This window comes from Phyllostomus hastatus, unplaced genomic scaffold (assembly GCF_019186645.2).
Source record: "Phyllostomus hastatus isolate PE091 unplaced genomic scaffold, TTU_PhHast_1.1 phas_scaffold_114, whole genome shotgun sequence".
In the NCBI taxonomy this organism is placed as follows: Eukaryota; Metazoa; Chordata; class Mammalia; order Chiroptera; family Phyllostomidae; genus Phyllostomus; species Phyllostomus hastatus.
The window spans coordinates 8,932,482-8,958,712 of NW_025334006.1; the positions used below are offsets into that span (position 1 = coordinate 8,932,482).

Consider the following 26,231-nt stretch of genomic DNA (forward strand, 5'->3'; position numbering starts at 1 on the left):
TGTCTCACACATTTTAATTCTGTATGGTGTCAATTCCATAATCCGTTATTACTATTTGTACTGACAGTAAATTTTCTTTTAAAGAGAATAAAACAAAAAGAGTCTTTTATATTTGCCATCATTTTATCATCTCCATTGCTCTTCATTTGTGTTAAGTCAAAACTTCCCCTAGTGTCACACTTTTTCTGCCAAAGAACTTCCTCTAACATTTTGTGTCATATGGGTTTATTGGCAAGGAATTCCTCCCTCACGGACATGGACATGAGTGTGGTGATTGGAAGGGGAGGGGAGTGGGTGGAAGAGGGTATGGGGGGATAAATGGTGGTGGAAAAATGCAATTAAAAAATAATGTAGCTCTGGCTGACATGGCTCAGTAGGTTGGGCATCGTCCCGTAAAGCAAAAGGTTGCCGGTTCGATTCCTGATTCCTGGTCAGGGCACATGCCTGCTTGCAGGTTGAGTCCCTGTCAGAGCACATAAGAGAGGCAACCAATGGATGTTTCTCCCTCGCATCAATGTTTCTCTCCCTCTCGCTCTCCCTCCCTCCCCCTCTTTCTTAAAACAAATAATTTTTAAATAACGTTGAAAAAAATTGAAATAAAATATAAAAAGAGAAAAGAGAAAAAGATAACTACCCTGACTATAGAATTCTAGGGTGACTTTTTCTTTCCTTTCCACACTTAAAAAAAAGTGCCTCTCCATCGTCTTCTGTTTTGCACAGTTAATGACAAAAAGTATGCTGTAATTGTATCCTTCTTCTTGTGTATGTCATATTTCTTTTTCCTTTGGCTGCTTTCATAATTTTTCTTAAAAAGGAGAAATCTTCAGTTTCTGGCAGACTGACTATGATGAGAGTATAGGTGTGTTTTATTTTGATTTTGTTTGGGTTTGCTGATTTAAGCTGTTTGAGGCTCTCTGGACTTCTCAGATCTGTAGTTCACTGTCGTTCATCAATTTTGGAAAATTCTTGATCATTATATTTCAAATGTTTCTTCTGCCCCGTTCTCTATCTTCCCTTTACTTTTTTCCCAGGGTTTACAATTCTGGCTTCTGTTCCCTTCTCCTGCACCCTTTTCCCTTTGGGTTTCATTGTGGATAATGTCTAATGAACTTTCTCCGATTTCACAGATACTTTCGTTAGCAGAAACTAGTTTGCTGGTGATCCTATTACAAGGATTCTTCTTCTTTGATAATGTATTTTTATTTTTATTTTTTTTAAAGTATATATTTTTAAGATTTTATTTATTTATTTTTAGAGAGGGAAGGGAGGCAGAAAGAGAGAGAGAGAGAAACATCAATGTGTGGTTGCTACGGGCAATGGCCTGCAACCCAGGCATGTGCCCTGACTGGGAATCGAACCTGCAATGCTTTGGTTCGCAGTCCACACTCAATCCACTGAGCTACGCCAGCCAGGGCTGATATTGTATTTTTAAAATCACCTTTCCTTTTTATAGTTTCCCATCTATCTTCCAAAATATCCTGTATATGTTTGTGCATACCATTCTACTAGATCTTAATATATTAGTAATAGTTATTTAGAAGTTCCCATTTGACAGATCCTTATTGCTGAGCTATGGTGCTGTTGATTGCTTTGTCTCTTGGTGATAAGCCACCCCCACTCCCTCTCATTTTTCTTTTCTTTCTTTATTGTCATAATTTTTTAGTGAATGCTGGATATTCTGAGTAGAAGCAAATGGGGATCGAGGTAAACAGTGTTATACCTGGAAACAGTCACAACTCTTCTCTTCTTCTGCTAGGCTATTATTGGGGGTGGGGGGCGTTGAGTCAATCTAGTCAGTAGTTGAGCTGACATTAGCTGTTACTATCATTGCCCTGTTTACCAGTGAGTGCCACTACCTTGCACTTAGTGTGAGGACTGGGTTCCGGGGGAGCTTTTCTCAGTATTCCTGCTCTGCCATTGGCTTTCAGAAGTACCTGCACACTTGCACCATCAAGTAGTATTTCTCTCCACTGCCTTGCCTTGCTGCAAGTCTGTGGTTGGAGCCATATGGTAGTCTTGGTTCTCCCGGCCCAGCCTCGGTCTCGAGCAAGACCTGTGTATCTGGATCTGAGGAGTGGGACCTTCTCAATGTTTCTACCATCCTCCTCTTATTCCCTCATGATAGCCAAACTCTGCCTTGTCCCTTTGGTGGGTCTTGGGCAGAAGAGAGGGGCCTGACTCTCCTCCAGTGGTGGTCTGCCTCTGCTTCGTGTTGGTGCAGGTTTGTGGACCCAAGAGGTTTTCATGACCTCTCCACCCTGTGTCCCCTTCACCAGAGCAAATAGCTTTTGCTTCTATCCTTCCCCCTGAAGCAACAGATGTTTTCTGAGTTCCTGCTCTCCCTCAGATGCAAACAGGTTTTCCTTCTACCCCTCCCCTGATGGCCCCCGGAGCAAGAAGGTCTGCTACCCTTCCCTTCCTGGCCTGAGGTTGTTTTGCTTTCATAAGAGAAGGGCCAGATGATATGGGTAGTGATTAGTATCTGTCCCCAGCAGCAGCTGGTCACGTCCTGCAAGCCCACACCACTAGGTGTGGGGGAGGGGCTCCCCTGGTCTCCAGCCCTACCTCTAATCTTTCTTTTGAGCACCTAGTCGATTACCCATGGAGAAGAACTTGCAAGTGAACATAAACTTCCCTTGTGTCTGGGCTTCTGTGTTGGTCAGGGTTCTCCGGAAAAACAGAACCAAGGTAAATGGCTATAGATATAGATGGACATTATCTATCTATCTATCAATCAGTCATCTATCATCTATCTGTAATTTATTTTAAAGAATTGACTCATGCAATTATGCAATTATGGAAGCAGCCAAGTCCAAACTGCAGGGTAAACCAGCAGGCTGAGATCCAGGGGAGAGCTGTCATTGCAGCTCGAGTCCAGCGGCAGCCCGCTGGCAGAACTCGGTCCTCTTCGGGGGACCTCAGTTGTCTTCTCTAAAGTTGTCAACTGATTGGATACATCCCACCCACCCGATAACCCGCTTTGTGTTCAGAGTCTACTGATTTAAGCATTGCTCTCATTTAAAAAATGCCTTCACAGAAACATCTAGAATACTGTTTGACCAAATATCTGGATACCATGCCTAGCCAAGTGGACTCATAAAACTAACCATCCCAGGTTCCCACTTATTCTAAGCTGATCCACTCGCCCAAACTCAGCCTTCAGGAACCAGTGAATTTAAGCTGATTTTTTCTTACCCACTTCTATGGTGGTTTCCTTTCCTTCCACACTCTGCCGGATGCGAAACGGCTCGTGTGCCTGTGTTCCCCTCACAGGGCTTGTCTCTTTTTGTGACGTGGTTATATGATGGTCTCATGATCTCAGCCCTCTGGAAGATTCCAGAAAACATGATTTTGTAGATCACTCACTTTTTCTTATTGGTAGGATGCGAGTAGTATCCCCTGCAGCTCTCTACGTCCCGAGGGGAAGCAGAGCTCCCATCGTTTTTTTACTGTGGGTGTGGTCTCCATTATTGAAAAACCTCGGAGAAACTGTGCGCGGAGGATGGGAACTACAGTGGCAGAGTCTAGCACAAGGGTTGCAAGTTAGAGATCCACAGATTTCACGTGAAAACCTACCTTTCTAGGTTGTTTTGAGAAAAGTGAACATCTGCCGCACTGAGTCACACACACTGGGCTTTTCGTGGGGCGAGGGCTCTTGAGCTGTGTCCAGTGTGCCCAGGGTGACACAGTTACCTTCCAGCTAGACTCCTCCTCCATCCCCTCGGGGCAGACCCAGGTTGGCTACTCAGTGTCCCCTTGAAACTGGATCTGTGACAGCTCTGTTCTACGCCCAAAGCAGAACGTGGCATGTGACAACCGAATGCCCTGGGTTTGGTCACAGATGGTGAAGGGGACCTCTGATCTCCCTGGGAGGGAACATCATATGCTTTTTCTGCCATAGCTGGGAGTCCCATGGGGCTCTCAAGAGTGGCTGCAGAACTGAACATGTGGGTATTACAATCCCATCAGCTAAGCAACCAGGATGCTATTTCTTTGTTTCACCAGAAAGCAGGGCACCCCGTGATAGTCCTAAAGAAATCCTGGGAGGCATTATTTCCCTGGGAGAGGCTGCAGGGATGCCTGGGGCCTTTGGGCCCAGGCCACGTGCTTGAAGTCTGGCCTGAGCCAGAGGCGGACAAGGGTCAGCCCTCTATTCACTGGCTAGTGTCCTCCTCCCTCGGCCACATTCCACCACCAGGTAGAGAGTCACCAAATTGACACCAGAACTTCAGGGACTTTATCACAAGATGGGACCTGTGGATCTGTGGGTTCACTGCCTCAGCTGCTGTTCCATTTCCGGGGTGCAGAGGAAGGACCCCAGGACTGAACTGAATTGGGTAGAATTGTTTCCTCAAGCATCTGAAAGCATATGTCATTTGGGGAATGAAGGTAAAGGAAGCCAAGGAAGAGAACCAAAGCCCACATTCAAGAAGCAACATCTTGAGACAGGTCTGAGCGGAGGGTTCTGGGCACTGATCAGGAAACGAGGCCGAGAGCCGAGGATGAGGGAACTCAGAGCTAATCGGACGATGTGTGCTGGACAAGAAGGTGGATTCAGGGCAAAGAAGGGTCCAAAGGGTTTTAGGCTCCGAAAAGGGCCAGACTGCTTCACACCCTAATGCCCGCTGACAAAGCCCAGTAGCACCTAAAACCCTGTGCTTACACCAGACATGCTTACCTACCTGGGACTCCCACCAATTCTGCCAAAACTAAAAGCTTCTGGAACACGTACAGGGTTAAAAAGGAGACATCAAGCAAATGGAGGTTCACAAGAGCACTTCGAACTTCACGAACAATAAGATTAATCAGTGGAAGTAGGAACTTTTAAAGAAAAGAATCAGAACTTCTTCTCTTACAAACAAAGCTTGAACCTCTTAGCAATTACAACTCTGATTGCAATGATCTTACTCAAGTGCTTGAAGAGTCATTTACTGCCAAGAACGAGCGAACCACACTTCAAATGGCAAAATTACACAAAATTCAGCTCAGGTCTAAATCGGCCCTGACAAATGCCACACGCAATTTTCAGGCTGAAGTCAGAATCAGGTTTTTTGTTTCTTGCAGGGGGTGAATGTTTTTATTAAGGTATAAAATTAATTCCTAGTCACCGAAGGAAATGTGCAAAACACACAAAGTGTAAAGAATAAAACAAATATCCATATTGCATAATCCAGAGATGGTTTACATTTTAAAACCTGGTTTTTTAGTGGATACCTGCTTTTTTCCCTCACAAATCAGGCTTATGTTAAATTAAAATTTGTTTCCAGCTCTTTCCATTCACTACATCAGGAGCAGGTCTCCATTGCCTTAATTATTCCTTAAAACATACTTCTTACTATTATTTCATAATACTACATTTTATGGATATGCCATCATTTATTTTAATAATTGTTTAACTGATGCTCAATTAGGTTGTTTCAACTGTTTATCCTTTTAAATCCAATTCCAGTAAATATCCGTAGCTGTAATCTTTGTGCATCACTCTGATTATTTCCTTGGGAGAAATTCTCAGAATATTAAGATTTGAGAGCTGCTCCATGCTCACGTTCAAATTACTTTTCAAAATGGTCACACTTCTTTTTACTCACAGGAACAATGTGTGAGCACGGCACTGCGCACTACCATTAAAAAAAAGAGAGAAAACAAAAAACCTTTGTCCATTCGTTAATTGAAAAATGGGATCCAGCTGTTTGGTTTTATATTTCTTTCATTTTTCGTTGGACATTTCTTCATATGTGTATCGGATGTTTTCCTTCTATGAATTGTCTTTTTGTGCCATATACTGCTTTTCACATTTGGGGTAAGCAACTTGCTTTAATTTTGGTGCAGTTTTGCCCTAGCAGGATCCATGGGGAATCCTAAAAAGAAACTCAGGATGCTAAAAAGCCTTTTGATTTTGAGCTCCAAGCTTTCCAAAGATCCCACTGAGACAAAATGTAAAGGAAAGAGGAGGGTTCTCTAGAGCACAGCCTCTCAAGGTGTGGCCCTTGGACTCTGCACATCAGAACGAAGGGGAGAGGGGGGGAATGTATTTGCAGATTCTGAAACCCCACCCCAGACAGAGTGGGCAACTCTGACACTCGGACCCAAGGACCCACATTTCTGTGATCTCCGTGTATGTTTTATTATTCTTGAACTTGATTAATGAATGATCACTCATCTACTTAGTCCCCCAAGTTAGAAAATGTATTGCCATCCCATTTCTTGCATCCCTTACCTCTTCTCATGTATACAATAACTTAATTTTGCCAACAAATGTCTTTAAATCTCTTTTCCTCTCCTCACCACCTTAGTTTATTCCTTTATTATCTTCCTCTCTTCTTTCCCTTTTTCCTGTTTATTTTACCTGCAATCTCTATCATCCCACCCTCAGATGTGCGCCAGATAAGGATAAGCATACACTCTAGGCAGTCATGTGTCTGGGAGTTTCTGCTTGCTGTGCAAAAGGTTCTAGTTAAAAGCCTCCCCACCCCTCCCTTCCCAATTGTTTGCAGCCCCTAAACTGTTGCTTGTTCTAGTGGAGGGGTGAGAAACTGGGGGTTTTAGAGGAGACTGGAGAACTCTGGTGAAGTTCAGACAAAACTCAGTAAGTAGGCTTGAAAGTGCAAGAGATAGCTGTGGCCAGTATACGATCCTGGAGGTCAACCAACTGTGAGTGCCACCCTAAGGGTGGGATGCTGAAGCCACGGAGAAGACAGGGCATGTGAGGCCATGAGGTTGGATGGGTCATCTGCAGGACCCTCAAACTACTCACATGTATGCTGTTATTCACAAGCAGAGAGCTAGGACTACCAGCAAAAAGCTCTGAGTAACCTTTCTCAGTCCCTGGAAAAACAACTTAGAGCAAAGAACAAAGGGTTACTGTGTCGTTCCTCCCATGTAAAAGGAAACAATAATTTTGATGGATTTGGTGGGACATTTTGGAGCCAAGTCAAACTGTGTGTGTGAGATTGTTTTGTGAAGGTGCTAGGACTTAATTTTCAGATCTGGAATAAGAACAGGTGGTGGCTGATGGCAGGAGTCACAATGGTTGCCATGACAACAGGATTGGGTTTTAGTCATCCTCCCATCCTCCACAAAACCTTCTGCAGCTTTTCTCATAAGGTGCTTATTAAATATTTGTTAAATGAATGATGAATCACGGAATGGTGTATGCACTTTGCAATTAAGGCTGCCGTTCTCTAGCTAGCTAAAAGCTTTTAAAGCAACCCTAATTACTGTATTTACACATGATATTTTGCATAATTTGCATATTAACTTAACCTGAAAATAATAAATTACAGATTCCCATCCCTGCTGAACAATCCTATTCCATGTCTGTTCCCTATGGTGGAAGTAGTCCAGATGTTTAAAATACTCAAGGCGGTGGTGGGGTGATGGTGGTGTGCGTGTGTGTGCGCCCTGTACCGTATTTGTTTCACTACATTTGCTAAAACACTTGTTTGCCGTATACCACCACTATCCCCTCCCCACGTTCAAGCCCCTCCCCCCCTCGGAGATCTGCGCAGCTGTCCAAGCGCGGGCGCCAGCCTACCCCTCCCCCGCGCCCCTCTTCCCGCGCTAATGCTGGAGCCGTTGGGGCCCCCGCAAAGAGCACAAAAGGCCTCCGCCGCCAGCGTCCCGCGTTGCCCTTGGCAACCATTGAGCCGAGTCTCGCTCTGCAGTGACCTTACGAAGAGGGAGTAAGCAGGGCCTCCATTGGCTGGTCGGGGAAGGCTGACCAATGGGAGAAGAGATTGTAGGGAGACGGCTGAGCGAAGTAGGGGGGTAGGAAGCTAGGGTTAGAGGCAGCCGGTGAGGCTAGAACCCTGAGCGTGGTCGTTCGGAGCAAATATGTCTGTCCGGAGGCACATTGGGAATCCAGAGGTGAGGGTCAGGTCCGGATCCGAGAGGCGGAGGGGGCGGGCGCACCGGAAAAGGCTCCACGTGGGCAGGGAAGAGCAGCCGGCGACTTCCGCCGCCCGGAAGGCGGGAAGCGGCCGGCGTGAGGAGGGGTCTGGAGGGAGGCGGGAGGCGGGGCTGGCCTGGCTTGGGGGACGGGGCCTGGTCTCCCCTGCTGCGCCGAGGGGCCACCGCCCCGCACGTGCTTACTGTACACCGATATTTGTCTCCCAGAGGAGCGAAGTACATAAAGACAGCCCCTCCCCTCAAAGGGCTTACAGTCTAGGAGCAACAAATACAAAATAAGTAATATACGATGGAAGCCCTGGAACACTAAAGGAGCAAAATTAAAAAGAGCCATCATTTCTTACTATGGGGAGTACAGAAAGAGCAGGAATAAGCAGACCAAGCCTTTGGGAAAGGATGCAAGATGTGACATTAGTTTTACTCCCACCCCATAGGACTGTTTATTTTGTTGTCTGTTTCACTCCTAGTGCCCTGCTGCATTTGTGTTCATTTAATTTCCACTAGTGCTTACTGCCCACCCGCCACCTTGCCATAGGTGCTAGAAACACAAAAAAAGTAAGTCAAGGCCTTTGTCCTTAAGTAAATTCAGTCTAGTGGGGAAAGCTTGTGAACAGAATTTGAATGCAGTGTGCTTGGGGAAGAAGGCATTGAGAGGGCACAGAGGAAAGAGAACCCAGCTTAGGGAGAGGGGGGTCCTGGAGATGGCCTGAAATGGCACAGTTAGGAGCCACACGAAGAAGCACTACAGAGGGGACCATGTGAATCAAGTTAAGGAGGCGTGAGCCGTGGGAGGGGCAGTGCCCTGTGCAGCAGGCGGTGGGAGTGAAGTCTGCAAGGGCCTCCTGTGCCTTGAGAAAACTCCTGGCCGTTCTGAACAGGAGTTGCAAACTGTTTCAGCTCACGATGGATGCCTGTGAACTCTTGAAAAAGTGGTGAAGCTGAGTTTGGGATCTGCAGGAGAGTGCCACAATAGATTATAATCTCTATCGTGGAGGTGAGGGAAGCAGGTGCGGAGAGTGACGAACTGCCACATATTTATTTATCTTGTCTGCTGTTGAGAACTCAAGAAGCTTTTGAAGGGGTTTAAGTAAAGAGTGATGTGGTCAGATTCGCATTTTAGGCACGTGGTTGAGACACATTGTGGAGAATGGATTCCAGGAACGCCAGACTGGGGACAGGGAAATTGGTTGGGTGGTTATTATGGCTCAAACCTAAAGGAAGGCCACAGAAGAAGGGACAGGATTGAGAAATATTCAGGGGGTAAAGTCATCAGGACTTCACGATTAGCTTGGAGAAGTGGGAGAGGGATGGATGACTTAGGTTCTCAGCGTGGAGCCCTAGTCATTGGTGCAGATACCATGCTAATGTAATAAGGAGTACAGGTGAAAGGGAACTGTAGGGAGGAGCAGGGATGTGTGATTATACATTTGCATCTGAATGAAGATGTCCAGCTTACTCTCTTCGTTTATTGGAGCACAGTTTCCTGTAGTCTTGAGAAAGAGTGCATAAAAAAATAAATATTTTTATACATGTCTAAAAATATTATTACTCTACCTTTGTATTTATTTGCCTGAGAGCTTGGTGGAGGATAGAATTCTTGGTTGGAAAGCATCAGCGTTTTGAACATTGTAGTTAGCATCCAGGGTAGTTAGCATCCGGGGTTGCTGCGGAGAAGTCCAAAGCCATCCTCTTCCTTTGTATGCAACTTGAGTTTTCCTTTCTGGAAGCTTGTAGAATCTTCTCTTTGTCCTGAGTGTTAGGATCTTTCACAAAGATATTCCTTGCTTTGAGTCTATTTTCACCCATGTCGGTGGGCACCAGAAACTCAAGTTTTTTGAATTACGGGTGTTGAGTTGTCTCCCTCCCATTTTCTCCAGCCTGTCTTTCTTGAACTCATTATCCCGGTGTTGCTTCTACATAACTGGCTGTCCGACTTTTTAAAATTTTGTCTCCTGTTTTCCACATCTTTGTTGTTTTGCCCTCTTTGGGGTAGTTGTTTAACTTTATCTTCCAGTCCTTTTACTGAGTTTTTAATTTCTGCCATCATGTTTTTAATTTGTAAGAGCTCTGTTTTACTCTGATGTCCTCTTTAGAAACTTCTATTTTGAAATAAACATAGATTCTCAGAAACTCACAAAAATAGTACAAAGTCGTCCCATATGCCCTTTATCCAGATTCTCTCAGTCATAATTTTTTACATAAGTATAATGCAGTATCAAACCAGAAAATGGGCATTTATACATTGCGTGTATAGTTCTAGGCCTTTTTATCATGTGTAGATTTAATATAATCAAGATTTGCATATGTGTAGATTTTGCAATCAAGATAGAGAACTATTCTGTCACTACAGTATCGCCTGGCAACCACTAATGTGCTCTCCATTTCTGCAGTTTTGTCATTTTGAGAATATTACATAAATGGAATCAAACAGTATGTGACCTTTTAAGACTGGCTTTTTCTCACCAGGATAATGCATCCAAGTTGTTGCCTATAGCAACGGTTCATTCCTCTTTATTGCTGATTAGTATTCTGTGGTGTGGATGCATAACAGTTTGTTTAACCATTCAATGATTGTGGGACATTTGGTTGCTTTCAGTTTGGGGCTATTACAAATAAAGGTATGAACTTGGGGGTACTGTTATTTGTGTGATGTTAATTTTCATTTCTCTGGGATAGATGCCTAAGAGACAGTGGCTGGGTTGAATGGTAAGTTAACATTTAGTTTTTTACGAAATTGTCTAAATACCTACAACAAGGGTATATACCACATACCACAGTCTAGATACGGAGTGGGCTACGGCATGTAGGTTTGCGTAAGCACATTGTGCGATGTCTGCACAATGCTGAAGCCGCCTGGCTGCATTTCTCAGAACGTACCCTCGTCGTTAAGTGGCACACCCCTGTACAAGGTTTTGTGTGGACATGTCTTTCCTTTTCTCTAATAGTGTTTTTAAATATTTTCTCCCCTGCATAGTCTCAGTTTCCCCCAGACTGTTATTTTTTTTGTTGTTTTGTTAGAGATGTTTGTATTAGTAAGCTTGAGCTGTTTTAGCAAAATACCACAGATTAGGTGGCTTATACAACAGATAGTTTTCTCTCATACTTTGGGCGGCTGGAAAGGTCAAGGTCAAAGTGCTGGCCGGTTTGGTTTCTGGCGCGAGCTCTCCCCTGGCTTACAGATGTGCTCACATGATGTTTCTGTGCACGTGTGGAAAAGGAACAGGCTGTCTGAGGTCTCTTTTTGTAAGAACACTGACCCTGTTGGACCTGTGCCCCACCCGTGTGACCTCATTTAACTTGAACTGCCTCCAAAGGCCCGGTCTCCACACACAGTTCCGTAGGGGCCTGGGGCTTCAATGTCTGACTTTGGTGGGGGGGAGGGGGGGAGGACAATTCAGTCTATAGCGACGTTCTCAGATTTCTTTTATTCCTCAATTGTTAATTTATGCTTTCATGTAGGAGACTTAAAAATGTGATTGGGATCTTCATATTCTTGGGAGGGGCTTGGTGCTGATGAGCTTAATTGCAGGAAGATCTCACCTAGCCGTGATTGGGGGCCTCCCTCTCCCAGGGTTCCTTCCCTTCATCTCTTTTCTCTCAGGCTATTCGTGTACCTCAGAGCACCCCACTCTCCCGAGAGTAAAAGCCTAGTTGAATTCCTGGAGGAATTAAGACTGGGGCTAAATCTCAACACTGGTATGCACCCTTTACTTAATCCCCCTGTTTTCAGTAAGATATCTCTGCCTTCCCCTTATCTGGAGACCTCCCAGTCCAGAAATCTTTTTCTGGGAATAAAGCTACAGATCTATGCCATGGTGGGGGAGAGGCAGCCACCCCACAGCACAGAAGGGAGAAGGTTTTGGAGATCAGCTGCTTCTCCATCAGTCTTCAACCAGTCTTCCTTATTTCAGCTACTCCTTTTATGCCCTCCTTTGGAGGTGCCCGGCGCTGTCAATTCCTAAGCCTTTTAAGAAGTGTTCTTGGCTTCCCCTTTGAGTCCATCGAGTCATTTTCACTTGTTAGTGTGTTTAGTTCTAGATTCAGAAATCTGTTGCTATCACTTCTCCCATTCTCTGTGTTTTGAGCATTATGTCCCTAAAATAATGTCCTTCCAATGGGGTTTTACTGAGGTTTTAGAAGGAAATAAAATTAGATGCACTTGTTCAATGCGCTGTCTTCAGCCAGTAGGTCATGGTCTGTAATTCTCTTATTTGCTACTTTATTATTCCTGGCACACTACAGGAGCAGAAGATAGGGTCCTTGTCTGCACTGTCCCACTGCCTGGCACACGACAGCTGTTCCTCACGTATTTGTTGAATGAGTAAATGAATATACGTCCAAGCTGGGGGATGTCAAGGCGGGTGTTCTCTATTGGGAAATCAGAACTTATAAATGGAATTAAACCTAGATGTTCGGTCCGCAGAGAACCTATAAATTGAGAAGATAGAATCCAGGCAACCCAGGATCATGGGTCACAGTTGTTATTTGAAATTAGTAGAATTGGACCAGATTAAAATTCCCAGTAAAGAAAAATGTTCTCCTTTAAAAGACCTATCTTAAATGTGAGATGGCCTTACATGAGACTTCCAAAATTGACACCCACTCCCTTCATTTTATGGACTTCCTCTCTACAAAGGAAGTGAGTAGAAAAATGCTGAACAAAAAATATATAATGGTATTTTAAAAAATCTCTTAATGTAAGTTTTACTACATATGTTGCAATGGAAATGCGAACAGCCTTGTGAGGTCCGTTTTAAGAAAGGTGGGAAGTCATTTTTTAGTGATTTGTGATTCAGACGGTCTCACTCAATTTTTTGGCGATTTTCTTTCAGAACAATCCCATTGTCGGCTTCCCATTCTCTCCCTTCTTCTCCAACATCCACGTGTTTCACAAGACCCAGTCTTATTTGCGTCTGTCAGTAATCTGCCAAACACTCTTGATTGTGTGGCCCACAGCTCAGGATTTTTAGTCCCATCCCCTGTCTTCAGGGCCTCATCCATTCCGGGTTCCCCACCTGGAGCCTGCCCACCCGGGTCCAGCCCTACACCACAGGACTCCATACACCCTGGTTCTTTTGGGCGGGGGAAGATTATAAGCTCCTTTGAAAATCTGGTGAAAACCAAGGACCCTTTCCCCAGAAACTTGCACGACAGTTTCACAGGACTCATGAACCTCCTAAAACCCATCAGTGGGCCCCGTATTCAGAACTTGTGCCAGAATGGGGCCGCAGTGGGGTGTCGAGGAGTTGAGGCTCTAGAGCCAGGCCGCCCAGCTTAAATCCAGCTCCTGCCACTCCCAGAAGCGCAGTCGGCTCAGTAAGCCACTCCACCTCTCTGTCCCTCTGTTTCCTAACATGTAAGGTGAGGATGACAATATTTACCGCACGGGTGGTTGAGAAGATTCAGTGAGACAATGGAGGTAGATGCTTAGGGAGCACCCGACCCCACAGTGGAGTGCTCGGTAAATGTGAGCAGCGGTTACCTTTGCTGCTCTTGCTGCTGTTCTTGGACCTTCTCCAGCAAATCGAACAGCAAATGGTGCCGTTCTCTACACATGCTTTTAAAGATGGTTCGCTATAAAAATTTTCTCCACATATGGAATACTTTTCCCATCCTTTTATCCATAGAAGCTCAACCCTTAAAACACAGTCCCAGTGCCATTTCTTTCACAGATTCGCCCTTTTTGCCCTCGGTGTGTGAGCTGTTTCTTTGTTTCACACTCCGAGAGCCCTCAGAGGCTGCCCATGTGGCGTGAGCATACACACTGCACGCGGCTCAGGTCTCAGGACCGTCTTCCTGTCTGGCTGTCCTTACTGCTCTCACACTAGGGCCAGGCCTTATAGCAGCCACAGAGATCTGCAAGGTAGAGCCCGGGTCCCAAGTCTGAGGAGTGAGGAGTGCGAATGGTACCACGTGCTGTGGCAAGTCCAGGCCAGCAAGAGACTTCTGGCAGACTGCAGCCTCCAGAGCAGCCTTCCTGGAAGATGAGTTTGTGCTGGCTCTCGAAAGCTGAACAAGTAGCTAGGGTGGCCTGGCTGGCCAGGGCATTGTCTTTTGACCATCCTAAAGTGTGAGCTCTCAAAAGGGTCTTTGGCAGCCTGTGATAATACCACAAACGTGAACTCTCTCAGCGTCTCCTAATGAGAACTTCACGGTGACCGCCTAGCTTATATCTTTATCTTAAATGCCGTGTTTCCACAGCTGCCCTTCCACCTGGGCTCTGGCCTCATGCTCTCCCCCGTTTCCATCTCTACCTTCCTGCCCCATTTGCACACCTTTCTTATCTAGTCCATTAGCTGATAAACATCGTCAAATCTCCCCTTTCTTCCAAAACAAAATAACAGCAAAGACCATTCCCTGGCAACTCTCAAGAGGGGAAAAAGAAGACCATCTGGCTGCTATCGACATCTTCCCTGCCGTGCCCCCTCTCGCACACCCGGCCTGCTGTTTTCGCCTCTGCTCCTGTCAGTTTGCTGTCACCGCAGCCACCAGGGTCGTCAGCAATGTCCTGGTTTACTCAATCCAGATCCACTTTCCTGTTGTTCTCTCACTTGACTTGCACTCTCATTTGCTGACTAGACAACTCCCGTCTCTGACGACCACTCCTTTCTTCCTGCAGCTTGCATTTTCATGACCCACTTTCCTCCGGCCTCCTGTGAGTCTCATCCACGCCACTTTTCTCCACCTGGCCTTAAATGGCGGGGTTTTTCTTCTCAGGCTACCCACTCTCTGAAAGTGGCCTGTCCACTCCAACGGCTTCCCCTGCTTCCCCTATGCCGACAACCCCCAGTTCTTGTGTTCTGCTTGCCCAGACCTCTCCTGACCTCCAGACCCAAACAGCCAGCTCTCCACTTCCATTTGGGGTAACCCACAGACATCTGCTGTTCAACTGCCCCGAGTGGAACACATAGTGTTTTTCAGTATTTGCTTCTTCCTGAAGTCCCTTGTTGGGGGAATGGTGTCACTGTCCTCCCCCTGTGACGCCCGTGAGTTTTAAGTCATTGATTTTACATCTTTAACATTTCTTGACACTGTCTCTTCCCCTTCATCTCTACTGCGCCTTCCTTAGGACACAGATCCTCTTAGCACAACGCCTCTTAACTCATCTTTGTGTATCCATTTTTAAAATTGATTTGAGAGAGAGAGAAACATCAGTTCATTGCTCCACTTATTTATGCATTTATGCATTCATTGGTTGATTCCCATATGTGCCCTGACCCGTGATCAATCCACGGTCTTGGCATATGGGAAGGACACTCTAACCAAAGAAGCTACGCAGCCAGGACGCGCGTATCCGTCTTGACTGTGACCCTAACAGCTCTCCAGAGTGCTGCCAGAGTGGTCTTCCTCACACGGAAATACAGTCTCATCACTCCTCCTTGAACTGTCTTCCATGACTTCCCATCACCCACACAAGGGTTTTTCAGCTTCAGCGCTATTGACATTCGGGGTCAGCTACTTCTTTGTGGTGGGGCTGTCCTGTCATTGTAGGATGTTTAGTAGCACCCCTGGCCTCTGCTCACTAGGTGCCAGTAGCCCGCCCACCACCCAGTTCTGATAACCTAAAATGTCTCCAAACATTGACAACTGCCCCTTGGGGATGGGAGGAGGAAAAATTGCCCTTGTTTGAGAACCATTTACCTACAGGATAAAATCCAGAGTTCTTAGCGTGGATACAGCGCCCCTTCAGATCTGCTCCTGTCTGTCTCTCCAACCTCGTTTGACCCCACATTGCCCCCTTTGGTTGCCCTCAAAGATCCTGCAATAATACCACAGACACGCGCCTTCTCAGTGTCTCCGTCTGCCAGTTTCCAGGAAGCTGGTAGCTCCCACCCACTACGCCTTTAGCTTAGCTAACCAACCTGGCCCTCAGATTTCAGCTGACAAGTCACCCTCAGGGAATGGTTCTTGCCTCTTTTGGTCTGACTCGGGGGCCAATCTTACAGGCTCCTGTTGCGTCCTCTGCTTCCCTCTCCTTGTTTATCAATGTGTCACCTCTTTGTTCACTTGTCTTTCTTTCCAGCATCAGTGAGAGCTGGACGGCTAAGACTTTCGTACCTCTGTGTCCTCAGCACAGTGGCTTGCTCCTAGAAGGCACCAGTAAAGGTCCCCAGAGTGAATGGTTGGCGCCCAGTAAGGCTTTGCTGAGTGAACAGTTGTCCTTGAAATAGCTTCTTTCTCAGTTCTTTCACTTTCCACCATCCCATCCTGTTTATGTAATTGAAAAAAAAAAGAAAGCCAGTTGGTCAGTAGGTCAAGAAACAGTCACCCCAAAGCAAGAATTTTAATGAAAAAAGTATGGCAGTTCCATAAAACCTCGAGTGCTCTGCTTAGAGCAATTTCACGTCTCGGCTGGTACTAGAAAGTCAGGAAGGAGAAGTTGGGCTGAAATGGGAAAGAAACACTACATTTTCCTGCTGCAGCGTATGGATTTCTCATTAGTCCGTGTAAGGGAAAACCACGGGCGGGAAGGGCTCAGCGGCTGCAGCTGTCGGCACCCCCCCCCCCCCCACCCCGTCACTCTGCTGCCACCACACCTGGTCCCCAGAGACACCCTCACTTCTCAGCTATGTCAGCTTAGGTGTGGACAGATCCCCTTGGTCCGGCAGAGACTGGCCTGGAATTCCTCAAAAGAAGCCTTGCTAGGCAACTATGAGAAAAACAAAAGGAAAAACAGGAAATAGCATATAGAAATTGTAAAAATACAGAGAGCAAAACAGAAAAGAGAAAATTTCTAGCCTGAGATAACTGAATTCCAATATTAGCTTTTCTTGACTCAATTTACCAGGAATGTGTTTTCCCTGGTTTTCTGTTTGCTTCTTGTTTTTTGTTTTATTTTTGCTGTGATACTGCCTTCCTCTGGGAAGTCCCCCTTTTTCATCCTTAAATGTTTTCTTTCACTTAAGAATCTTCCTCCCCATCTAGGAAGGAGCTGAAATTGGCAATAGAGGCACTTTCCCTTCTAGACAGCAGCTGCTGGTCAGACGGAGAAGCCCCTCTCTCAGGGTAGAACCGCCCTGGCCCCCCGCCCGCCCCACAACACACACACATCTGAGGACCAGTGCTAAGCGTCTAAGCGTCCATGGCCAAGTTTTACTTACCTAGCATGAAATAAAAAAAAACATAGGTAATGTCAGTGAGTTTTTAAATAATACTAAAGGGTCAACCTTTTTATTTTGAGATTTTTTTCCCTTTCCTTTTAGACACTAAAATAGCAGATGGTGGTTGGGAGTGGTTCACCGAAGGCCGCAGTTACCTGTGTTTCACGGGCAAGCGGTGCGGGTTTCAGGTTTGACGGGCTAGTCTAAGGGACCACCTGGCCGTGGCTGGAATGCAGTCCTCATCGGAGACACCCACTGATTGGTCGAATAGCAGTGCAGTTCCCCACCCAGTGCTAAGTCCGGGGTGCGTACAGGTTTGAGTGAGCTATCGTTCCTGCCTTCAAGGCAATCCTAGACTAGAGAAGAAGGTTGGGGTGTAAACACTGGTACGGGGCACCCACATTCTGGAGCCAGGCAAGGAAAGACAGTACCCAATTCCACCTGGGACAGCTCACAGAGGCAGCGAAGTTTTCCCCAGGACGGGGTGAGAAAAGGCACACGTTTGCTGCGGCTGGGGATCTGAATACACGTGGCACATTGCGGGGATATTCAGGCAACTCCGACTTGGGAACATGCGGGTGAGTGGCAGCAGGTGAAGCTGGAAAGTTGTTACCCAGTTTTAATTTCATATTCCACAGCTACCTGTCACCGAATGTGAGGTCTTCATACTTGTAGGCCAGAAGAAAGCCTAGCAGGAAATCTATATTTTGTAATGTCTTTATTCGTTAGCCTTCCCTCGCTTAATGGCTTTTGAAAATGCCACTAAAACTCAATATGGGTAAATGTCTTGAGCTTGGATTCAGAGTTCACTGGCAGAGTCCAGGACAAGGAAGACCTAGGACAGGCACTTTTGCTGACCATGAACTTACCCTGAGCCCAGGATGTGCCCTGGCGGCACAACGAGCAGATGCCATGCTGCTGACACCTGTGGAGCCTCCCGCTTCGGGCGGGCAGTGGGCGGGGCCTGCCAGTCCAGGTCGGGTCCGGGCCTCACGTCACCTGGGCCCTCTGCTCAGGTCGGGCTGGCTCCACGCGCTACTTTGTTAGGGGAGATGCAGATGAAATCTGGAGGGGCTCTCGAGGAGGTGGCCTGTAAACCATCAGACAAAGTAAACCTGAAAGGGAGAGGGAGAGAGCGGCCCTTAGTTATCTCGACTGATTTCTTGGGGCAGAGTGGGGGGCTTCTTCTGCCTTGCAGCCGTGCACTGGATGGAAATGAGTGACCGATTTTGGCTCGATGTCAGAAATAATTCTTAAGAGCTTTCTTCCTAGGCCTTTTTTAACATACTGCCATGAGAGCACTTTCACAAAAGTGAAAATGTTTCGACAGAAACGAGATAGCGCACTTCACCTGCAGAGACGCCGCGGCACACAGCCCTGGAGTCCTGTTCCCGAGCGATCGCTGAGCCTCTTGAGCTCTTCGCGTCTTTAAATTCACTGAGATTTTAGCATTTGTTCTTTTTTTTTTTTAAGCATCTGACTCTTTCCCCGCTTTGCCACCCTTATTACATTAACCCAATTTATTGTGAATTTTTAAATTTTTTTTAGTATCTGACCAAAAGGATACCACAAAACCCAAAGTATCAACATATCAAGTCAAGACTGGACACAGGTGAGTAAAGATTAGAAAATTAAAACTTTTTAAAGAATCCAGTGATTGATATTGACAAGAAGCAGCATGTCATGAGTGGTACAAATCACAGGTGAAAATTTCTCACTGTCTTGGTTGATGTTCTTCTGGGCTTAGCGACTTATCTTTGAAACCTGTTTTTCAGATTATCGGTTAAAATATCCATTCACAGAATTATTCATTCATAGGATTATTATAAATTGATAAATTGGTTAAAACATTGTTCAATAAGTTGCAGGACTAAAGCTAATAAATAACAGGTGGTCAACCTATATTTGGGGACCCTGAGTAGAGTCCTTTAAACAGGGAGTAATAGATTATACTTGTGTATCTTCGTTCAATTTGGTATTTGCTGAGTTCTGGCTACATGCAAAGTTATGGCCTATGGGACTATAAAGATGAGTGTGAATCGTGATTTTTGCAATCAAAACGCTTAGATTCAAGTGGAGGCAGACAGACTTGAATGAGTAACTGGAATACCAGACAAAATTAAATTAGTGCTGCAATTCAGGTAAAATGAAATTTGAGTGCTCACTGCTGATTTCCATGCTGTCAACATTTTTCATCAGGCCCCTGGTGTATTTGCAGCCTTATGAGGTTTCGTTTATTTATTTGTTTAGTTTTTTTTCACATTTTCAAAGCCTGCTGCGGAAAATCCATCCTGTTAAGATGGTTTTGCTCGTAGCTTGGGGTATGGCCTGCCTTTAGCAATACTGAAGAATCCACCAGTAACCTGAACACAACTGAGAAAATAAATTGGGACGTTGACTTTGTTTAAATCTCACTCACGTTGTCTCTGTCTTGCTCCAGGCTTCTTCAGAATCATAAACTTCCACTACACGTGTTGTAAGACCGTCCTATAAAATAGTCTTATAATCGTTTTAAATGCACCACATTTGCAGATACTAGTTCTGGGGACCTTTCTCTCAAACATTTCCACGCTGCACAGATATCTCCTTACAAATATCCTGTTTGATGGCAGGTAAAAATATTATCCGTGTTTGAGGAGGAGGAAACTGTGGCACAGAGAGGGTGTGATTTACTTGGAGCGCAGTACAGGAGACAGAACGAGGATTTGTGTGCGGGCTGAGGAAGTCGATGTCGGAGACTTGGCGCGAAGTCCTGTGTCCGCACATCTCTTAGTGCTGTGTCCTGTCTCTCGGTCCTGCGTCCTGTCCTAATATTTCCCCGGCCTCATCGACCACAGAAGCCTCCAGCTTGTCCGACTCTACCTGTGCGCTCGCAACTGTGAGCCTCCCCTCTGAAATACGCCGCTCTGTGAGGGAAGCACTGGGACGAAAAATGCCGTGTTTCCTCTGAGGAGTCCAGATAGCATTTTAAAAACTATTATAAAGGAATACATTTCTCTTGGAACCTTCTTAATTTTTTTTCAAATATATAGATTTGTATATAGCTTCATAGTTTTGTCTCCTGGAAGTTGAATTGGGATTTGTGAATGAAAATCCATTTCTCATCAATTTCTCAATTCATGACCAATGTTTGACTCAATATAATAGAACGTGAAATTCATTTCAGTTTTTTAAATTGAGATACTTATTTCTTTTTTAAAAATAACCAGAGAAATAACCTATATCCTTTTATATACTGAGGTTTTTAAGGTAGTATTTTGCTAATTACACTTTTTTATTATTTTAATTTTATTTACTTTTTTAAAAGATTTCATTTATTTATTTTTAGAGAGAGGGGAAGGGAGGGAGAAAGAGAGGATGAGAAACATCAGTGTGCAAGAGAAACATTGATCAGCTGTCTCTTGCCTGGACAAGGGACCGAACCCACAACCCAGTCATGTGCCCTGACTAGGAATCAGACTGGCGACCTTTCACTTTGTAGGACGATGCCCAAGTAGCTGAGCCACACTGGCCAGGGCTAAACTTTTTATTTTGAGGTAATTATAGATTCCATGGAATTGTAAGAAATGATACAGAGAGATTCCATGTACACTTCACCCAGTTTCCCACAGTAACATCTTACGAAACGAGGCTGCAAAATCGCAGCCAGGACATTGACATTGATGCATATGGTCTAAATACAGAACATTCCATCTCCACAAGGATCTCCACTGCTGTGCTTTTAAAGCCACATCCTCTTTCCACCCTCGCCCCCTCCTTTACCCGGGCAACCACTAATCTGTTCTCCATTTCTATAATTTTGTCATTTCACAAACACTGTATAAATGGAATCAGTCATACAGTATGCAACTTTCTGGGTTGACTTTTTCGCTCAGCATAATTCTCTGGAGATCCACCCAAGTTGTCGCGTGTGCTAGTAGTTTGCCCTTCTCGTTACTGAGCGGTTTTACCACGGCTGTACCACAGTAGTTGTACTGCTGGTCCTCTACAGTGTAGCCAGTTGCCTGTTGAAGGACATCTGGATTGTCTCCACTTTCTGACTCTTACGAGTAAAATTGCTATATACATTTGTGTGCAGACTTGTGTGTGAATGTAAGTTGTCATTTCTCTGGGATAAATGCCCAGAAGTACAATTGCTGGGTGGCATGGTAGTGGCATTTGTGTTGTTTTAAGAAATTGCCGGACTCTTGCCCAGAGAGGCTGGACCATGATGTGGTCCCACCAGCAGTGGGCAGCGGTCCAGTGTCTCCACATCCTCTCCAGCGTTTACTTGGTGGTGCGGCCATGTTTCATTCTAGCCACTCCGATAAATACGTAGCAGCACATCACTGCAGCTGTGATCTGCGTCTTCTGGAGGGCCAGTGCTCTTGACTGTCTCTTCATGTGTTTATTTGCTTGTATGTCTTCAGTGAAATAACCTGTTACTGTGTTTGGCCTGTGTTCTAATAGAATTGTTTGCTTTTTTAAGTGTTGAGTTTTGAGTGTTCCTTATATATCCTAGCCACTAGTCCTTTGTTGGATGCGTGGCTTGCAAATATTTTCTCTCACTCTCTTCGTCCTCCTAGCAGGATCTTTCTTAAAGCAAAACTTTTTGATTTTGGTCAAGTCCAGTGTTAGTGTTTCCTTTTATGGATCATGCTTTGTCATCAGGTCTAGGAACTTCTCGCCTCGCCCGTATCCCAAAGACCTTCCATCATGATTTTTCCTAAAAGTTTTAAGTTTTACATTTAAGTCCATGATACATTTTGAAGTAATTTCTGTGTAAGATGTGCAACTTACGTTGAGGTGAAGTTTTTGCTTATGGGTGTTCAGTTGCTCGGGCACCATTGGTTAAGAAGATGATCTTTCCTCCGTTGAATTGCTTGTTCGTCTTTGTCAGAAACCAGGTGGGCATGTTTATGTGGATCTGCTTCTGGGTTCTGCATTCTGTCCCATTTGTCTGTGTGTCTGTCCCTCGGCCAGCAGCACGCAGTGTTGATCACTGCAGCGATGCAGTAGGTTAGCTACTTAAACTTGGTCAGACTGATAACTCCCACTTCGCTTTCCTGTCCATCTGGGGAGCACGGACATCTCACCATGTCGAGTCTTCCAGTTCATTAACACACTGTCTCTCCGTTTATGCGGATCTTCTTTGGTCCATTTCATCAGCATGGTAGAGTTTTCAGGATGTAAGAACTGTACATGTTCTGTTAGATTTACACCTAAGTATTTCATTTTTTGAGCAATTATAAATGGCACTATATTTTAAATTTTGGTGTCCATGTGTTTTTGCTGATGTATAGAAATACAGCTTATTTTTCTATATTTTGTATCACAGACCTTGCTAAACTCACTCTGTAGGTGTAGGAGGCGTTTTGGTTTGGGGGGAGGTGTGTTTTTGGAGGTTCCTTGGGCTGCCCTACAGAGACAGTCATACTGTCTACAAAAAGGAACCGTTTTATTTCTTTTCCAGCCTGTATGCTTCTTCTTTTCTTTTATTGCCTTATTGCCCTGGCTAGAACTTCCAGAAAACTATGTCAAATGAAAGTAAAGAGAACGAACATCCTTGTCTTTTTCCCAGCCTCAGGGGGAAAGTTTTTAGTCTTTCATCGTTAAGTATAATGTTAGCTATTATATCAGGTGGAGGAAGTTCCCTCCTATGGCTATTTTCCTGAGAATTTCTAACACGAATGACTTTTGAGTTTTATTAAATGCTTTTGATGCCTCAATGAAAACAATCATGTGGATTTCTTTCCCTTGTTAATATAGTGGATTTTCAAATATTGTACTAGTTTTGTATCCATGGAATAAACCTCACTTAGTTATGGTATATAGTTCTTGTTATGTATGGCTAAATTCTATTTATTTATTTATTTATTTATTTTTTGTTAAAGATTTTTGTATCTGTATTCATGAGGGTCATTGGTTTCAGGGGTGTCCAGCCTGGGGCCCACGGGCAGCATGCAGCCCAGGAGGACTGTGAATGCGGCCCAACACAAAATCGTAAATTTACTTGAAACATTACGAGGTTTTTTGTGATTATGTGTCACAATGTATTTAATGTGTGGCCCAAGACAACTCTTCTTCCAGTGTGGCGCAGAGACACCAAAAGGTTGGACACCCTGGATAGAATTTTTGTTTTGTTTTGTTTGTTTGATTGTCTTTCTCTGATTTTTGTATTAGGGTAATACTGGCCTCATAAAATTAGTTGGAAACTGTTTTTTCCTGCTGGGTTTTTTTCTGGAAGGGTTGTATATTATTAGTGTTAATTTTTTCTTAAACATTTGGAAGAATTCTCCATTAAACCTACCTGAGCCTGGAGAGTTCTTTTTTGAGAGTTTTGAAATTTCGAATTCAATGTTTTAATAGTTACGGGGATATTCTAATTATTTGTTTCTTCATTGGGCGAGCTGTCATAGTTTGTGTCTTTTGAGGAATTAGCGCATTTATGCCAGCTTTCGAGTTTACATGTGTAGAGTCGTTTTTGGTGTCCTCTCATTACCCTTCTGACGGCTGCAGTGTCTGAGGGGGCAGGCCGTTTCCTTCCTGGTTTGGGTCATTTGTGTCCTCTCTCTCTCTCTTTTTTTTTTCTTCACTTCAGGTTTGTCCAGTTTATTGACCCTTTCAAAGAACCTGCTGTTGGTTTCATCCGTTTTCTCTGTTGCTTTTTTGTGTTAAACTTCATTGATTTTTGCTTTTATCTTTATTATTTCTTTCCCTCTGCTTACTTTGGTTTTATTTTGCTCTTCTGTTTCTAGATTCTTGGGGTGAGAGCTTAGATTATGGGTTCAAAACTTTTCCTCTTATTTTAATCCATGTAGTTAGTGCTATAAATTTCTCTCTGCGCTGCATAAGTGAATCCCACAGATTTTGACATGTCATATTTTCATTTTTGTGCTGTTCAACGTTATCTTTATTTTCCTAAGACTTCTTCTTTGGCCTATGACTATTTAAAAGTATGTTATTTAGTTTGCCAGTATTTGGAGATTTTTCCTGTTAAGTTTCTGTTGTTGCAAAATTTCTATTATTGATTTTAAGTTTGATTTCATTGCAGTTGGAGAATGTGCTCTGTGTATTTCAATTTAAAAAATGTATTGATATTCATTTAATTATGCAAGACCTTATCTTGCATAAGACCGTATCTTGGTATATGTTTAATGGGCATTTGAAAGAATGTGTATACTTTCCATTACTAAGAATGTGTATACTTTCCATTACTATATTCTTTCTTTTTTCCAAATGCTCTGAGGTACCTTTTCTTTCTTTCTATTTCTAATTAGAGAACTTCTTTTAGGCTTTCTTTCTTGAGCTGATGACAGATTCTCTTATTTTTCCTTCATGTGAGAATGTCTTGATTGCCCTTCATCCCTGAAGGGCAATTTCTCTGGGCGCAGGGTTCGGCGTTGGCAGTTCTTTCCTCTCAGCACTCGAAAAGCATTGTGCCCACTTCCTTCTGGCCACCGTGGTTTCTGATAAGAAATTTGCTGTTGCTTAGACTGTTTTTCACATATAGGGAAGGTGCCAGTTTTTCTTCTCGCTGCTGTCAAGGTTTTGTTGTTGTTGTTGTTGTTGTTGTTGTTGTTGTTTAGTTTTCAGAAGTTTAATTATTATGTGTCTTGGTTTGGGTTTCTTTGGGTTTGTGCTGTTTGACATTTACTCAGTTTCTATATAAATCTGTTAGGTTTATGTTGCCAGATTTGGGAAGTTCTCAGCCATTATATCTTTGAGTGCTCTTCAGCCCCACCCTCTTTCTTTTCTTTCTAGTCTTTCAATGGCATCTCATCATGGCCCGGCAAGGGGGCAGACCGAAGCTTCCCCCTTGGGCTTTGCTGGCAAGCGAGCGAGGCTGCAGCGTTTGGGTGGGGTTTGGCTGAACAAGGCTGTTCCAGTCCGACGGTTCTGTCTTGCCAGGTTGCTCCTTTCTTGGTTCTTTGGCTCCAGACAGTAGGCTTTCGTTGGGGATTTTTTTCTGTTTGTTTATTGTTATTTTGAGTTGGTCGCTTCTTCAGCTCCAAGTCCAGGGTTGTATGAGGCCAGATAAATAAATAAACACACAAAAACCTAGTAGCTCCACTGTCGCATCGTCCCTCGGTTCCTGCCGTTTCCAGCCGGTCTGTCTTCCTCCACTTGTCAGGGTCTCCTTATGTTTTTGTGTGTTTTTTAAAATATATACCGTTCAGGGTTTTTTAATTCAACCTTTTTTTCTGATTGGTGTGTTATTTTCTTAAATTAAGATATTCTTTGCCTACCATGAAATTTACCCTTTACATTATACAGAGTTTTTCAGTCCATTCACTAGGCTGTGAAAACATCACCACTATCTAATTGCAGAACCTGTTTATCACTCTAGAAGGAAACTCCTTATCCAGTAACAAGTCACTTCCCCTTCCTTCCTTCTATCAGTCCCTGACAGCCACTAATCCACTTCCAGGACCTAGGAATGTACTGGATATTTCCCGTAAATGGAATCATACAACCCGTGCCTGGCTTCTTCCACTCAGCGTAGGTTTCGCAGGTCCAGTGTTGTGATAGCCCGAGTCAGTGCTTCCTTCCTCTCCACTGCCTCATAGCACTCCTTTGTGCGGGTGCTCCGCATTTTGTCCATCTACTCGTGAGTTGGTGGACATTCGGTTTGTTTACACTGTCAGCTGTACTGCTGCAATAAACATGAGTGTGCAAGCTTCGTGTGAACGTGTGCTTTCCGTCCTCTTGGTTACAGACCACGGAGTCGAATAGTTGGTCGCACGTGAACTCTGTCTAATTTTCTGAGGAACTGCCAAACTGGTTTCCGCAGCAGCCACTCCGCATTCCCACCAGCCATGGGGAAGGGCTCCCTTTCCTCCGCGTCCTCAACAATACTTTTTATTGTCCGTCATCCTGATTGCAGCCGTCGTCGTGGGTGTGAAGTGGCATCTCGCTGCGGTTGGGGTTGGCGCGCTCCCAGTGACTGACGGTGCCGAGCGCTGTTACGTGCGCACTGGCATCTGTGTGTCTCCTCCGGAGGAGTGGCGGTCCAAGCCATTGGGCTGTTTTTTTAATTGGGTTATTTTTCTCTTTATTGTTGAGTTGTGAGGGTTCTTTCATATACTCTGGATACTAGACACTTACCAGAAGTATGATTTGTGATATCTCCTCCCATTTTGTGGGTTGTCCAGGGTTTTTGTTGTACTCAGCTGGAGGAGCAGAGAAAGCTGCATCCACCTCATCTTCCTGGAAGTGGGTGTCTTCCAAACCGATTTTTAT

At 44.6% G+C, this 26,231-nt stretch overlaps 1 protein-coding gene across 2 annotated transcripts in view; it reads left to right on the forward strand.

The window, feature by feature from the left end:
• The first annotated feature begins 7,754 nt into the window (after positions 1–7,754).
• Positions 7,755–26,231, forward strand: part of CEP41 (centrosomal protein 41) — a 41,654-nt gene continuing 23,177 nt past the window's right edge. The window contains exons 1-3 of one of the 2 annotated variants that reach the window (XM_045855776.1): positions 7,757–7,866; positions 8,376–8,463; positions 18,558–18,621. Coding sequence is in view for 1 of the 2 variants with exons in the window: in XM_045855775.1 (XP_045711731.1) it covers positions 7,834–7,866; positions 18,558–18,621 (97 nt within the window). In the remaining variant the exon portion in view is untranslated. Of the gene's footprint in view, positions 7,867–8,375; positions 8,464–18,557; positions 18,622–26,231 lie in introns of both variants that reach the window. The other variant, XM_045855775.1, reaches the window with a different exon arrangement.